At 33.5% G+C, this 14,174-nt stretch overlaps 1 protein-coding gene across 3 annotated transcripts; it reads left to right on the top strand.

The window, feature by feature from the left end:
• The first annotated feature begins 2,768 nt into the window (after positions 1–2,768).
• LOC143909574 (uncharacterized) lies at positions 2,769–12,628 on the top strand. 3 transcript variants are annotated; one of them, XM_077427620.1, is made up of 14 exons: positions 2,769–3,184; positions 3,818–6,355; positions 7,472–7,674; positions 7,747–8,050; positions 8,139–8,476; positions 8,553–8,675; positions 8,806–8,975; positions 9,801–9,902; positions 9,980–10,170; positions 10,249–10,495; positions 10,561–10,665; positions 10,764–10,876; positions 10,961–11,028; positions 12,306–12,609. In XM_077427620.1, the coding sequence occupies exons 1-13, from the start codon at positions 2,992–2,994 to the stop codon at positions 11,011–11,013; spliced, it is 4,680 nt and encodes a 1,559-aa protein (XP_077283746.1). In that variant the 5' UTR covers positions 2,769–2,991; the 3' UTR covers positions 11,014–11,028; positions 12,306–12,609. The 3 variants fall into 3 exon arrangements, with proteins under 3 accessions (XP_077283746.1, XP_077283747.1, XP_077283745.1); XM_077427621.1 differs by lacking the exon at positions 10,961–11,028 and having other exon boundaries at positions 12,306–12,628; XM_077427619.1 differs by lacking the exon at positions 12,306–12,609 and having other exon boundaries at positions 10,961–12,048.
• Positions 12,629–14,174: the final 1,546 nt, after the last annotated feature.

Genomic DNA, 14,174 nt, shown 5'->3' with positions numbered 1-14,174 from the left:
AGAACGACAACGGCCAATTCCCCGCTCTGGAATCGACACACGGCCAAAGGGTTCCTGCAGTATTGCCTAGCGAAGTAGAGGCCGCGCTAAAAACTGCAAAGAACGGTAAAACCCCAGGGGAAGATAATATTCCCATTGACTTACTAAAATGTGGCGGCCCCCCCCTAATTAATATCTTAGCTAGGCTTTTCAGCAAATGCATCCAGAACCAAGCTATACCAGAAGGATGGAATAACGCAACTATCATTTTAATACACAAAAAAAGCGACAAAAGCGATATCAAGAACTACCGACCCATTAGTCTACTTTCAGCGGTCTACAAGCTCTTCACGAAGGTTATTACAGAAAGGCTGAAGAATATCCTCGACGAGAACCAACCTATAGAGCAGGCAGGGTTTAGGGCAAATTTCAGCACAATGGACCACCTCCAAGTAGTTGGCGAACTAATCGAGCGCGCCAACGAATATCAACGGCCATTGTGCCTAGGTTTCGTCGATTATGAGAAAGCCTTCGATACAGTTAGTCATAATGCAGTACTTAACGCTCTAAAAACACAGGGAGTGCCGGAACCCTATGTGGGACTGTTAGCTGCAATATATAAGAATGCCACAGCTTCGGTTAAAATTTTTTCAGGTACAGATAGATTTAGCATAGGAAAAGGAGTAAGACAAGGAGATACAATCTCGCCCAAGTTATTCAATGCGGTGCTTGAGGGAGTTTTCAGGAAATTGGATTGGGATACAGCCGGAGTAAGCATCAATGGTCGCTTTTTGAGTCACCTTCGGTTCGCAGACGATATAGTTTTAGTAGCTCGTGATTCAGCTGACCTACTTATCAGACTAACACAGCTGGACAGGGAAAGTAGAAAAGTAGGATTAAAAATTAACGTAGATAAGACTAAACTAATGTTCAATAGTTATTGCATGCCTGATAGCATCCCCTTAGATGATAAACCAGTAGAAGTAGTAAATAATTATTTATATTTAGGTCAAATAATTGACATGTCTGGTAGTAAAAATGAAGAGATAAAGAGACGTATGAAATTAGGGTGGAGTGCATTTGGACGGATGAATGCTGTTTTTAAATCAAAAATGCCACTCTGCCTGAAGAAAAGGATCTTTGATCAATGCGTTTTGCCAGTGATGACGTATGGATGTGAAACTTGGACACTGAACGCCAAGATGCAAAATAAAATCCAATGCACTCAAAGAAGTATGGAACGCTGTATGCTTGGCATAACGAGGAAAGACAGGAAGCGGAACACGTGGGTGAGAAATATGACAAGGGTAGTGGACATAGTGGATAGAGTGAAGAGATTGAAATGGCAATGGGCGGGTCACGTAGCTAGGAGGATGGACGAAAGGTGGACAAAAGAAGTGCTTGAATGGTACCCGAGAGAAGGCAAAAGAGTAAAAGGAAGACCGCAAGGAAGATGGGTGAACGAAATTAGGAAAATGTGCGGAATGAGATGGATGAGTGTTGCGCAAAACAGAGACGAGTGGAAGCGTGTTGGAGAGGCCTTCATCCAGCAGTGGATGGCGAATGGCTGTAAATGATGATGATGATGATATATATATATATATATATATATATATATATATATATATATATATATAAATAAAAAATAGCATACATATATAAATAAAGATAAAACCAACATAAATACAAATTATGCTAAATAATAAAATTACAAAATGAAAACAACATGTGTAAATATGATAAAAGGTACCTCCCCAAAAAAATTGCTCCAGATAATGGGGACGTGGTGAATGGTTTATTTCGCACATTGCTGTCACACAAACGACAATCTGCCACGAAAATCGCGAATACGGATTATCTAACACTTGAGTTCTCGTTAGTATGATATTTCACCAATGGCGGCTCGTAAGAATTCATAGAGGGGGAGGCTGTAGAGATTAATCGGGTTGTAGAAGCAGACAAAAATAGCATGAATATGTACTATACTGGGAGGTCTGCAGCCCATATAGACGAGCCGCCACTGTATTTCACGTGGGTAAATCTCGATGGATTGAATTTTCGGGTGTCAGATGTTCCGAGATTGAGATTTTAGTGGCGTGTGCGAGATCGTTTGGTGCGGAATAATCACCGAACCTGGGGAGGTACCTAAATATTTCTAAAAATATCTACTGAATTCAACGTTATTATAAACCAAATAAATTTGAGAATATTTTTGCCAACTTTAAAATTATTTTACATATTTAAAAATGTAAATTAATATTAACAAGGAAATATGAATTAATATTAACAAATTAATATTAAAAAATGAATTAATATTAAGAGGGCTGTACACCCGAAACCTTAATTTTGTTACCGTTCCTGTCTTCGATATATATATTGAGTGTATGTATATATTGAGTGAATGCGACAATATATATCAATATATATATTGAGTGAATGCGACCGTTGCGCTTCGACCAGATAAAACGTATTTTAAATTGACAAAATCGAGGTTTCGTATTCTACTATTTTCATCTCCAAAACCGGACCAATTTAAAAAAAATATATATCATCGGTATGAGAAAGATACTTTCTATGCATCTATCGGCGTATTTTTTTTTAAATCGACCGTTAAATAAGCACGCTGGACCCGTTTCATGGGTGTAAAAAAGACGCGATTTTATAGATGTTTGGCGGCTCCAAACATCTATAAAATCCTATGTCCTATAAAAAATAATTAATCAAAAAAATAAAACTATAGATGCACCCCAATGGTGGATATCCATAGGATATTAAAAAATAATTTCTCTAGTGCCATAATTGAGGAAGGGAGAAGTATAGTACGTTTGTATGGACAAGATGCTGCTGTGCAGCCCTCTTAACAAGGAAAAATCTCACGACGACAATTGGCAGTGACGAATCGCGAACGTGTCGTCACTCATCAATTATAAGAGTGAGGTAGTGGTAAGTTGGCAGCAGTGGTTGTCAGTGTGATCGCTGACCGGTGATGTGGCGACAGCCAGAGTGCGAGCGATGAGGGGTCGCCAAGAAGCGGGGTCCCGCAGCAGCCTCAGCCTCAGCCTCAGCCACAGCATCTCGTCAGCGGCCTCGTCTTGGCCGCTTCTTCTAACCCTCGTGTTTCTGTGGCCGCTGACATTTGCTCCCGATTCGGCCTCAGCCGCGCAGCCACCTTCGCAGGTCCTCTGCGTCGATCCCAGCTGCTTAGGTGACACTCTATAGGTTATGTAAATACGCCCCGTTATGTAAACTCGGCTCACCAGCTCAGCTGCTGCACTTCGACGGCTGCACTCTGCAGTCTTCACTTACTTCACTAATGTAGTAGTTCTGTCGTTCATGATTGACAACGCACTCTGTGAACGACTCCAAATTTCGGTGACGGTAGTAATGTCGACATCCGATGTGTGCACTACATTTACTCGCTTCCGCTATATGTATGTAAGAGATTTGCATGTCCACTCTTCCTTATTTTCAAATGTATGTTTTCATGCCCCGTATTTAATAATCAAATTTATACCATTTTTCATTTTACTTTTGGTTTTGAAATATTTATTATGACTTGTACAATTGTACAATATTAAAGACACTCGAATTTTTGTATTTGATTCAATAATGAAATATCGTTTCTTGAAAAGTGGATGGGTAATATAATTTTTCTTTAAATTAACTCTTTAATTTAATTTACAGGTGATCGGTAAATGTTTGTAATATTTTAATTGCCTTACATATATGGTACATATAAACTGCGTTGTATTGTTTAACAATATATTACCGCTCATTTTCATTGTTTTAACTATGCGCTGGATTCAATTTAACACTGTCCATTTCCATTTAATTTCAGGAGTGATTTCCACCGCAACAACCACGTCAAAATACATTAAACAAGATAATTTTTTGCTATCGTTTAATTCTAATACTAAATTAAGAGTAATTGCAAAGCCTTTAGATGATAAAGAAGAATATTGGGCTGTTGAAATGAATGGTGCTTTCGGATTTGTTCCGAAAATGTTTTTACGCGAAAGTGGTGTTCTCAGTCGTGCTAAGCATTTAGTTAATATTGATGATTTTTTTAAGATTTTATCTAAAAACTCTTACGACAGTCAACGTCAGTCAAAGAGAAATCTTGAAGAAATTGAAAACAGGGACGTTGATAATGAAGATGAAGATACAGAAGATGAAGATGATGAAGATGCATATATGGAAGATGACCATGTAGTGGATCCCACAAAACCCCCATCTAAAAAGCATAAAAGACGTGATCAACCTTATAAAGATGTAAAAGATGCTGATAATTTATACGCGGAAGATGACTTTGTAGATAATTCTACAAAACCTTCAACCAGAAAACGTAAAAGAACCGATCCGTCTTACATAGATACTGATGACGTACATGCTGAAGGTAAAATCGAAGATGATCCTACAAAACCTCCACATAAAAGACACAGAAGAACTGATCCGCCCAACAAAGATGAAAAAGAGGCCGTTGACGGTGACGACTTTAAAAGGCGTTCACATAAAAAACGTGAAAGAACTGATCCACCTAACTATGATGAAAACAATGCCGCTGACGGTGACGACTTCAAAAGGCCTTCACATAAGAAACGTGAAAAAACTGATCCACCTAACTATGGTGAAAAAGATGCCGTTGATGGTGAAAAATTCGAAAAAACTGATCCATCTTATTATGATGAAAAATATCAAGACTCAAAGATGCCGAGGGAAAAAAAGCAATATACGGAAGAGTTACAATTAAGCACAACTACAGTAGAGCCTATCATATCATCTGCTTTACCAGAAAGTGACCCCAATTCTGAAAATATTAGTGCAACACAATCAGTCACTGTTATTGATGGAACAACCATTTACGATTCCATGAAAAGTGAAGAACAAATTTATAAGAAGGCACCGTACAATCAAGATAATAAAAATTCTAAAATTTCACAATATGATAATACTGTAAATGATTCTTCCAAGGATGTGAATAATTCAATAACTAATAAACCAGAAAGTGTTGAAGAAAAAGCTACTGCAATCGAATCAAATATTACTGAAGACAAAAAATCTCTTGACGTTGATGAAAAACAACAAAACACTCTTTCTTCAAATCTAACTCCTACACCATATATGGTACAAGAGAATTCGAATGTTGATAATACATCAAATAATAATCTTGAACCAAAGGAAGTTACATCTCAGGAGTCGGATGATGATGATGATGATGAAGATGACATTGACGAAGAGGATGAAAACGACGAAGAAACGGTTGATTCAGATTATGTATTTGCAGATCAAGAAAATACCGACATTGCTAATATGTCAACTGTGAGTAATAAAGTAAAGGCTGCAGTAGATTCCAATCAAGAAAATGCTAGTTCTATTGTCATTAATAAAGATATTCCAGAAGAATCTCCCGTATCTAGTACTGGTGTTGAAAATACACCAGAGCAATTGGATAAACCTTCAGACATTACATTTTCCAATAAAGATACTAATATAGAACAAACAACCGAGTCTGGAAATAATAATTCAGAATCTATTGAATTAACATCAACAGTTGCGCCATCTGTTGAATCAGTTAACGATGAAGTTCAATCAAATATTCTGCCTACTGAAAACAATGTTTTAAATTCAGATCAAGATGGAAATGACACCAATACAACTATAACTGATGCAAATGAATTTCCTTCCCAAGACGTGATCATTACAAAATATGAACCTATAGAAGTTGCTCAAACTGAAGAATCAAAGTATTATAATGAAAATGAAAAAACTGATTCACTTAATTCAAATGAAACCGATGTGCCTGAAATTACGCCACCGTCGAAAGAAGTAGGAAATGATGCACCGTTTTATAAAATCCCCCTTATACACACTATAATGTCTTCTCCTCCACCGATTAATACAAATGTGAATCCAGAAATTGAAAGTACTTCTCAGGGTTATGTATCTGGTGTTGAATCACCAGAGACGACGCTAACAAACGATCCAGCATATGAATCACAGTTTATGTTTGAACCTGCTCCGACCACCGTTGCAACTGACACTTCAGATTCGACGTCAGATATGGATGCATCGTTGCCCGTTTCTACGACTGAGATGAACATGTTTGACTATGCAGAAAATCTAAGCGACGATTATCAACCGTCCAATCTACTCGATTCCGACATTGCAAATGAAAAATCATTCTTTTCCAGTCCTCTCATTTTACTCAATAGTATGTATGAAAGCATATCTAACATATTCAAATCGGATGGCATTTCTAACACCGTCGAAAAAGCTAACACAAACATATTCAACACCGAGGAAATTAATTCGAATGAATATCAACAGCAGTACGAAAATGCTCACCATTCCAACAAATACATACCCGTATTAACAGGTTTGTTTTATTATCATTCAAATTTTTCTCTGTGTTATAATGCCTTAGCTTTACTTACATTTGCACATCTATTTACTATGTTGAATTCACAAAACCTTAAATATTGTTTATAATTTTTATTTGGCAACTTACATATGTATGTAAATTTTAGATGATATAATTCTATATATTCTTATGGGAACAATTTAAACGTCCATTTTATAAAATAAATGTGCATTTAGAAAAAATTTTGTAGATAAAAAAATGTTTCTGTACATTACAAAAAAATTGTGTGCATTTCTAAATGACGGATACAGATTGCATTAGAAAGTTTGCTATGATCATTGAAAAAAATATTTGCTACTGAAAAAATGGATGAAATGACAGATGAACTTTATCGGCAACGTCACGAATACTAAAATACGAACCAATGTTCAGTTAGATTTTATTTATTTATGGTTTGTCTAGGGTTGGTTTAATTTATTTAAGATTACATCTCACTAGTGAGATTATAATTTAACTAATGAGAAACAAAAGTAAACACTTTTGAGAGTTGACAATTGTCTATAGCGGAAGACTGCAACGTTGCCACTTTTTGTATCCATTCTAATGCTAAAATCTATTTTTTCGAATGATCGTTCCATATTTTTTAATGGTAATACTTTATAATGCCAAAATATTTTATTCGATGCACAATACGAGATTGTTTAATGCACCGAAAATGATGCGAATTTTTAATGCACAAACATTTTTTTTAAGATACAAAGTATTTTTCTCAATGTACAGTTAAATCGTACCTTATTCTTATTTCAACGGCCTTTGGTATTTAATAATAATTTATCTATATAATCACTATATTTTCGTTGTATATATTTGCTTTTATGCGTAACACATTATTATATGGATGGATAATATTAAATTGTAATGTTCATAAGATATGTAATTTAACTTTATGAGATATTTCATAAAACATAACACGAGTCTATTAATCAAATTTGTATGTGTAATTTTCGCACTTAATTTTTTTCATTTATCTTACGGAGTGTATACATATATGTAAATCTAATCGATACTGAATGTTTCTGTATGTAGCTAATTGTAAATTAAATAATCTAATAGAATTGTTAATTATTTTAGAAACATCACATTGCAGTGCTGAGGAAAAAACCTTACCGAGCTTATCCGATGTATCGACCGACTTCATATTTTGGCTGATCATATCAGCTATTAGTGTTTTAATGTTTACTCTCGGCTATTATTACCTTGAGAATAGAAAGCAGGATGGGAAATTACTTGCGATGGTAAATTCATTGCAGAAAGAACTGTTGTGCTCATCAAAGGTATTTTTTTTTTAATACTTCACCGTCGAAGAATGCTGTGAACAATTCATTACCGATGTTAATTTATTTTAGGAATGTATCATATTAAAAGAAGAATTGACTACAACAAAAGAAAAGTTAATAGGGATTGAAGACAGTTCATTTGGAGCAGATGAAATGGTCGCTTGCTTAAAAAAGGAATTAGTTGATTCTCAACAAGTCATTTCTGATCTGCAAGAAAAGATTGTATCTGCTGAAGATGAGTTGGCAAATTCAACTGAAGCTGCTTTAGAGCTTCAATCCATTCTGGATGAGCAGCTTTCGGTTAAAGATACAAGCAGTTCATCGTTAGCTTTCACTATAACCAATCTTCAAAGTCAACTCGATGACCAACAAAGTAATTTATTCATATTTTTCAATATTATATACATATGTACTGTATTTGTGATTTGATTTTCCGCTACCTTTGCATTATTATCTTTCAGCCACAATGAATCTTACGAAAGCTCAGTTAGCTGCCAAGATGGAAGAAAATGAACTGTTGCTTTTAAAAATTATGGATGCCAATAATCGGTCGTCTTCTATTGAAAAACAACTTATAAATACCCAAGAATCGCTTAAACAAGCTGTTCAAGAGAATGAAAATAAATCGCAACAACTTTTGGAGTTGGCATCAAATTTAGAAAGAAGTTTGCTTCAAGCAGAAATTCAGAAAAATGCCGAAGTTAAGGAATTACAGTTATTAATTAAAGATCTCAAGGATGACCTCAATACGACGAAGGCATTGTTGAAAGCCAGCAGTCATGAAGTACTGTCTTTGCAGGTAAATTAATATTACGTAAACATTTTTGATTAACAATATTATTCTGTTATTATTTTGCTTTTGTATTTTTTTCTAGGATAGTATTAAAATGTTAAATATGGATGAAAAAAATATTAGCGCAATTCTAGATGTAAGTCATATTAAAGCTGAATTAGTTAAAGTGTCTTCGGAAAAAAGCTCACTCATTGAGAAATTTGAGGTTAGTCATTTTTACAAGCCTCTTATCAAATTGCTTTCGATTTTTTCGTCTGACAATATTTGGGTTCTTATTTATACATAAATACATGTACAAAATGTTCACCATCATCAAGTTCATATATTAATTTTAGGCTGAGAATGCACTTGTTGCCGATTTGAATACGAAAATTGACAGTCAAAATTTGAAGATATCGGAGATAAGAGAACAGTTACACGAAGCTGATCAGAAAACTCTCCAGTCTACGACTCGCCTCGAAGTACTAACAAATTATTTCAATCAGAAAGAGGCAGATTTACTCAAGTACTTATACTTTTGTAACTATTGCAACTAATAATACTTAGCAAGAACAAAAAAATTCCAGAGCAGAGACTAATCAATTATTTACCGCTCGAATTAGTACGTTTAGATAAAAATTAATCCTTACAAAATGAAAAAATGGCAAAATAAATGTATAATATTGTTGCGTGGACGTCAAGAGGGGTTTCTAGGATCGGAGAGAAAGACGCAGTAGTGTTGTAGACGTTGTTTATTAGTCTGCACTCGTCGGCTCTCCAGCTCTGAATGCTCTACAGTTCAATAGCGTCCAATATTTATACTCATCGGGCGCTCTCTATATACAGATATTCGCGAGATTCTATTGGTCGATGAGTCGCGCGATCCTATTGACCATTATTTATTTATTTATTTAATTATATAAAACTCCTCCACACGTAGAGGCCATTTTGACGCGAACGCGAGATCAGGTGATCATCGGACCACGAACGCCACTCACCTAATCTCACATTATCATGTAAAATATATATTTTTGATTTTTAAAATTTGCTAGATAATTAATTACGAGTATTTTAAAGCAATAAAAAATCATTATCAATATAAAAAAAAACACCTGACTGTTGATTCTAATGCTCACTTTGAGAACAGAAATACTAGATTTTGAGTCTGCAAAAGTCAAAAAACAAGAATTTTCGCATTTCTTTAATCATTATCATATTCAAATTCATTGGGTCAAACTTAGTACCAAAAGATTGATTAGTCTCTCATTCGGTTACTCAAAAACGTGTTGTTTTTTTGTTGTTGCTCAGTGTCATTAAAACATTTTTTATTATTAATTTTTAACTATCGTAGGGAGTTAAGTACAAAAGAATCTTTATGGATGTCGCAACAAGGTGAAGCTATGTCAACAGTTGAAAAAATACAAAGTTTACAGAAAGAAATTCAACAACACAAGTAAATAACATAAATTTTCATTTATTTCTTGTCTATTTCAAAACGAAATTTATATTTCTGTCTTATAAATTTTCCAGAGAAACGTCTGAAAGCATACGCCGTGAAGTTGTCGAACAAGAGGCAGCTTGGCGAGCCAAAGTTGCTGCATTGGAGCAGCGTTCCCATGAACACTGGCTGGCCCGTCGTGCTGCAGAACGTTCTGCTGAAGCTTCAGCCCGCGAAGCTCAAACGCTACGGCAGCGTCTGGCCGTACCGTCTCCTGATAAACGTCAGACCCCAAATATTCACTCAGCTATACTTTACATTTGACATACCAATCCTAAAGCACCAATTTTTTTATTTTCAGGCGTCGTATCTCCTTTAACCACAGGTGAATCTTTACCTGATGCGGCATTCTTGCCGTCACTCGGTGCTCTTGGTGGTATGTTGCCTCCACCGCCATTAGGTTTTCTTCCACCACCTCTGGGTGGACCGATGATGTTGCCACCACCCTTGCCACCTTTGCCTCCACATCGACCACCACCACTCGGCCGACTGAGCAGTCCACCACCTCTACAATCGATGCGTCAAGATAGATACTCACCAGATTCTAGGCATGTATAATAAAACTAATTCAACTTATTAAATGGTATGATTTTATTGAATCAATTCATTTCAGGTATAGCCCTGACAGAGGTTATAGCCCGCAACAAAGGGGAAGATCTCCATTTTCAAATTCAGAATCACGAAGAAGAGCTTACAATAATAGGAGATACGATGACAGGTTTGTCACCAAAACTTTCCTAATGAGTTGTGACTTTTGAGTGAAATATATATACATACATATATATTATGTTTATTACAATTTACAAATATTTTCAGATATTATGATAGTGAGGAAGACAGGCGTTCGAGACGATATGAGACTGAGACTGATTTCAGCCCTGTAAATACTCTTCCACCGTCGCCAATTCCAAACTCTAGAAATCATAAAGGTTTTTCTTTATATGTTTATATGTGTTTCTATTTATTTGTGATCCTTATACGTAACGGAGTGTGTGCATGTGTTTTATTTACAGGTGCTCGTTCCGGCTCCGGCCAATCTTCCGACTCATTAGAAAAATATAAATAAATCAAACTTCCTGCGGTTCATTTTTTTTTATAACATATATTTAAAAACTAATACAGTCTTGACGCCCATTTAACATACGCTGTGTGTAATCCTTTTATTATATTTTTACCTAAATAAGTTATTAGTAATTTAATTTTATAAACCGATTATATTTACTTCTACACTACCTCTCTAGCATGACAAGTTATTTTAGATCTTTTTAACATGACGTATGTATGTATATAAAAGTAAGTTCAATATGGTTTCATGGCTATGTACATATATGGTGAGAGAGTGACTTGGAAAAGTAATGTTTATTTTCCAGGATTTGATTATTTTTACATAATATGTAATTCTACTTCATAATTGTGTGTGCAATTCGTTTCTGATTGGCTATTGTTTATTCATTTTTTCCGATTCAAATAAATTTAATAAAAAAAAACAAATGAATGAATGTTTACTATTTACATAAGTGTTCATACTACAAATATATTGCCTTAAAACTATTCCTTGTTTTGCGATTTAAGAAACAATGCCTGAATCTTTCCAATGTAATCGATTGACACACTTGAATGACTAAATATGTAGTTAATAAATTCGATTGTATGTTAAATGGGCGCTCACTATTTACATGAACTATGTCACCTTTGTATTTATGTACATATACTTAATTGATTAAAATTCGCTTTTTCACATATTCCGTGTACATAATTTAATATATCACCCATACATTCTCATAGAAACTGCTGTTTCGTGATTCATCAAGTATAAACATATGTATAATAATAATGTAATGAAACGAGATATAATTTAGACATCAATTTTATTTTTTACACCAGAGTAGATTACAAATTTTATTACATAGTCGGTCATCTACATCTAACATGTTTATATTGTCTGCATACTGTTTTATCAGAATATACAAAGAATATTTCAATCAAAATATGTTAGTCAAAAATGAATCGTAACCGGGCGTTACAAAGCCCTAAAATCACTTGTAATTCGAATATGGAAACGTGCAAATCAAATACATGTCATTTATAGTATCTAATATATGTAAGTCAAAGCAAAACTATATATCTTATTTGCACATTGTCAGTAAAATATTTGTCAAATACTATAAATATAATACCTAAAATTTAATACTTTTGGATTAACCAACATTTTCAACTTTACTATACGTACATATACGAGTGTGTGTGTGTGTGTATGTGCGCGTGCATATATGTACATGAATATATTTTTTTTTAACAAAAATCATATTTTAATTTGAAATTTGCAATTGACTATTACAGTTTCGATAATTTTTACAGATCTGTCATAATATTGAAAAGGAAAACTTCTCGGCAAAAGTTTGGAAGAAGAGAAAACTCGCAGCTGAATTTCAAAATATACAAATAAATGCATGAGTACTTACAGTATTATGCTGGGATGTTCGTTTATATATTAATCAATCAAATTATGCAGAAATTATATAATTATTTATTATGTCTGTTTTTAAACATCCAATCAGATTTTGGAATTCAAAATTGAGACGGTGCATTAGTTATATTGTTTTGTTATATATTCCTGTGTAAATTTTATTCCCACCAGTATTTAAATAAAACTAATTGAATAAAACTGTGGTTTAAATTAGAAGATACAATTTCGCCAAATATTCAAACCTACCGACAACACCCTAAAATAAATTTACATGCATTTCAAGAACACAAACACGGAGGACATAAATAAATTAAAACACCTATCGAATAAACACGAGATCCATTAAAATCAACTCATACATACATACAAATAAATATGTTTATATTAAAAATCTGTTCTATATAGAATTATGTATACAATATACATACATACATATGTATTTTTTTCTCAAAATCTCAAAATGCATTTATATAAGAATAAATATTTTAATTATTTTTTACAATTGGTATCTACATACACAATCAATAATATCAAGATTATGGAAACCGATAACTTAAAACGATAAATTAGGAAAATACTGTCTTTATGGCTTTTTTTCAAAATTCGATCACAATAATAAATTCACAAAGTTCATAATATAATACAGAAGTATTAGTTAAATATGTATATACATATACACCTAGTCAAAAATCAAGATACATACAATCAAATTAGAAATCATTCTACAAAATATCAAATGGAAATACTGATGTAAAAAGGTCGGAACGTAATATCTTTCTAAAGCCTTACATCAACTGTGTGTAGTACATATTATGTGTGAACAATACTTAAAAAAGATCTGCCTACTTATAAAGATGTTCTGCCAAACTCGAACGTGATACTACATACATATATCAAATCACCAACTATACTTATTGAAGATATGTTGAGGTGACACTGAACAATATTTACACTTCGGGGGATGTTCTATTAAAAAAAGACACGGTAACTTAAAAGCACTATCGTCATCAACAATGTTGAATGAACGAAATGGAAAATGCATCAACATTGAATGGATTTCATACATGAAAAGTCGCAAAATTGATGGACAGGAAAAAATAAATGCAATATAGCACGCAAACGTTTGATAACCTTTAAAGTATTTAAATTATTCACACTCGGTTCCAATTGTACAATATAACAACATTATATAATATATAATACTATAATTATAAATATATTTATGTATTCACATAATAAACGTTTATGCATAAGTCGAAGCAGAATATTTATATTCCATAACGGGAAATATTGAATAACATTATACAGGTTAATTTTACATAGTTGATGGATTCCGATCTTCGGTAAACTACATAGTTATATATTAGGTATGTATTTTTGTTCAAATTATGACTTGAATATAAATTTTTTAAAAACGTTACAAAATTTCTGTAGTGAAACTTAAATAAAACGTAACGTTTGTATTTATGTATAGTATGCTAGAACTAATATTCAATATATTATGTTAAGGGAAAATCCCAAATATCTGACGTAATTATTATAGAATTAGTACAAAAATTCCTAATTCTTCTAATGAATGTTAGTATAAATGGAAATTATTACCTCGGTGAATTGATCGAAAAGATTTAAACATTTTTCCAGGCAAACACTTTGAATAAAAACGTATTCCTACTTTGGTTGTACATTTAGAGTGCCCTGTTTAATTCATTTTACAAAATAATAACATTATTTATTACATTCCAGATTAAATATATGTAATA

This window comes from Arctopsyche grandis, chromosome 3 (genome assembly GCF_051622035.1).
Source record: "Arctopsyche grandis isolate Sample6627 chromosome 3, ASM5162203v2, whole genome shotgun sequence".
NCBI classification, from domain to species: Eukaryota; Metazoa; Arthropoda; class Insecta; order Trichoptera; family Hydropsychidae; genus Arctopsyche; species Arctopsyche grandis.
This window is presented reverse-complemented; position numbering and strand designations above follow the sequence as displayed.

Excerpts from the sequence above, each read along its gene's own strand:
- LOC143909574 (XM_077427620.1), top strand. The coding sequence starts at position 2,992 with ATGAGGGGTCGCCAAGAAGCGGGGTCCCGCAGCAGCCTCAGCCTCAGC. Across the intron at positions 3,185-3,817 it reads CGTCGATCCCAGCTGCTTAG|GAGTGATTTCCACCGCAACA; the intron begins GTGACACTCTAT and ends ATTTAATTTCAG. Across the intron at positions 6,356-7,471 it reads ATACATACCCGTATTAACAG|AAACATCACATTGCAGTGCT; the intron begins GTTTGTTTTATT and ends TAATTATTTTAG.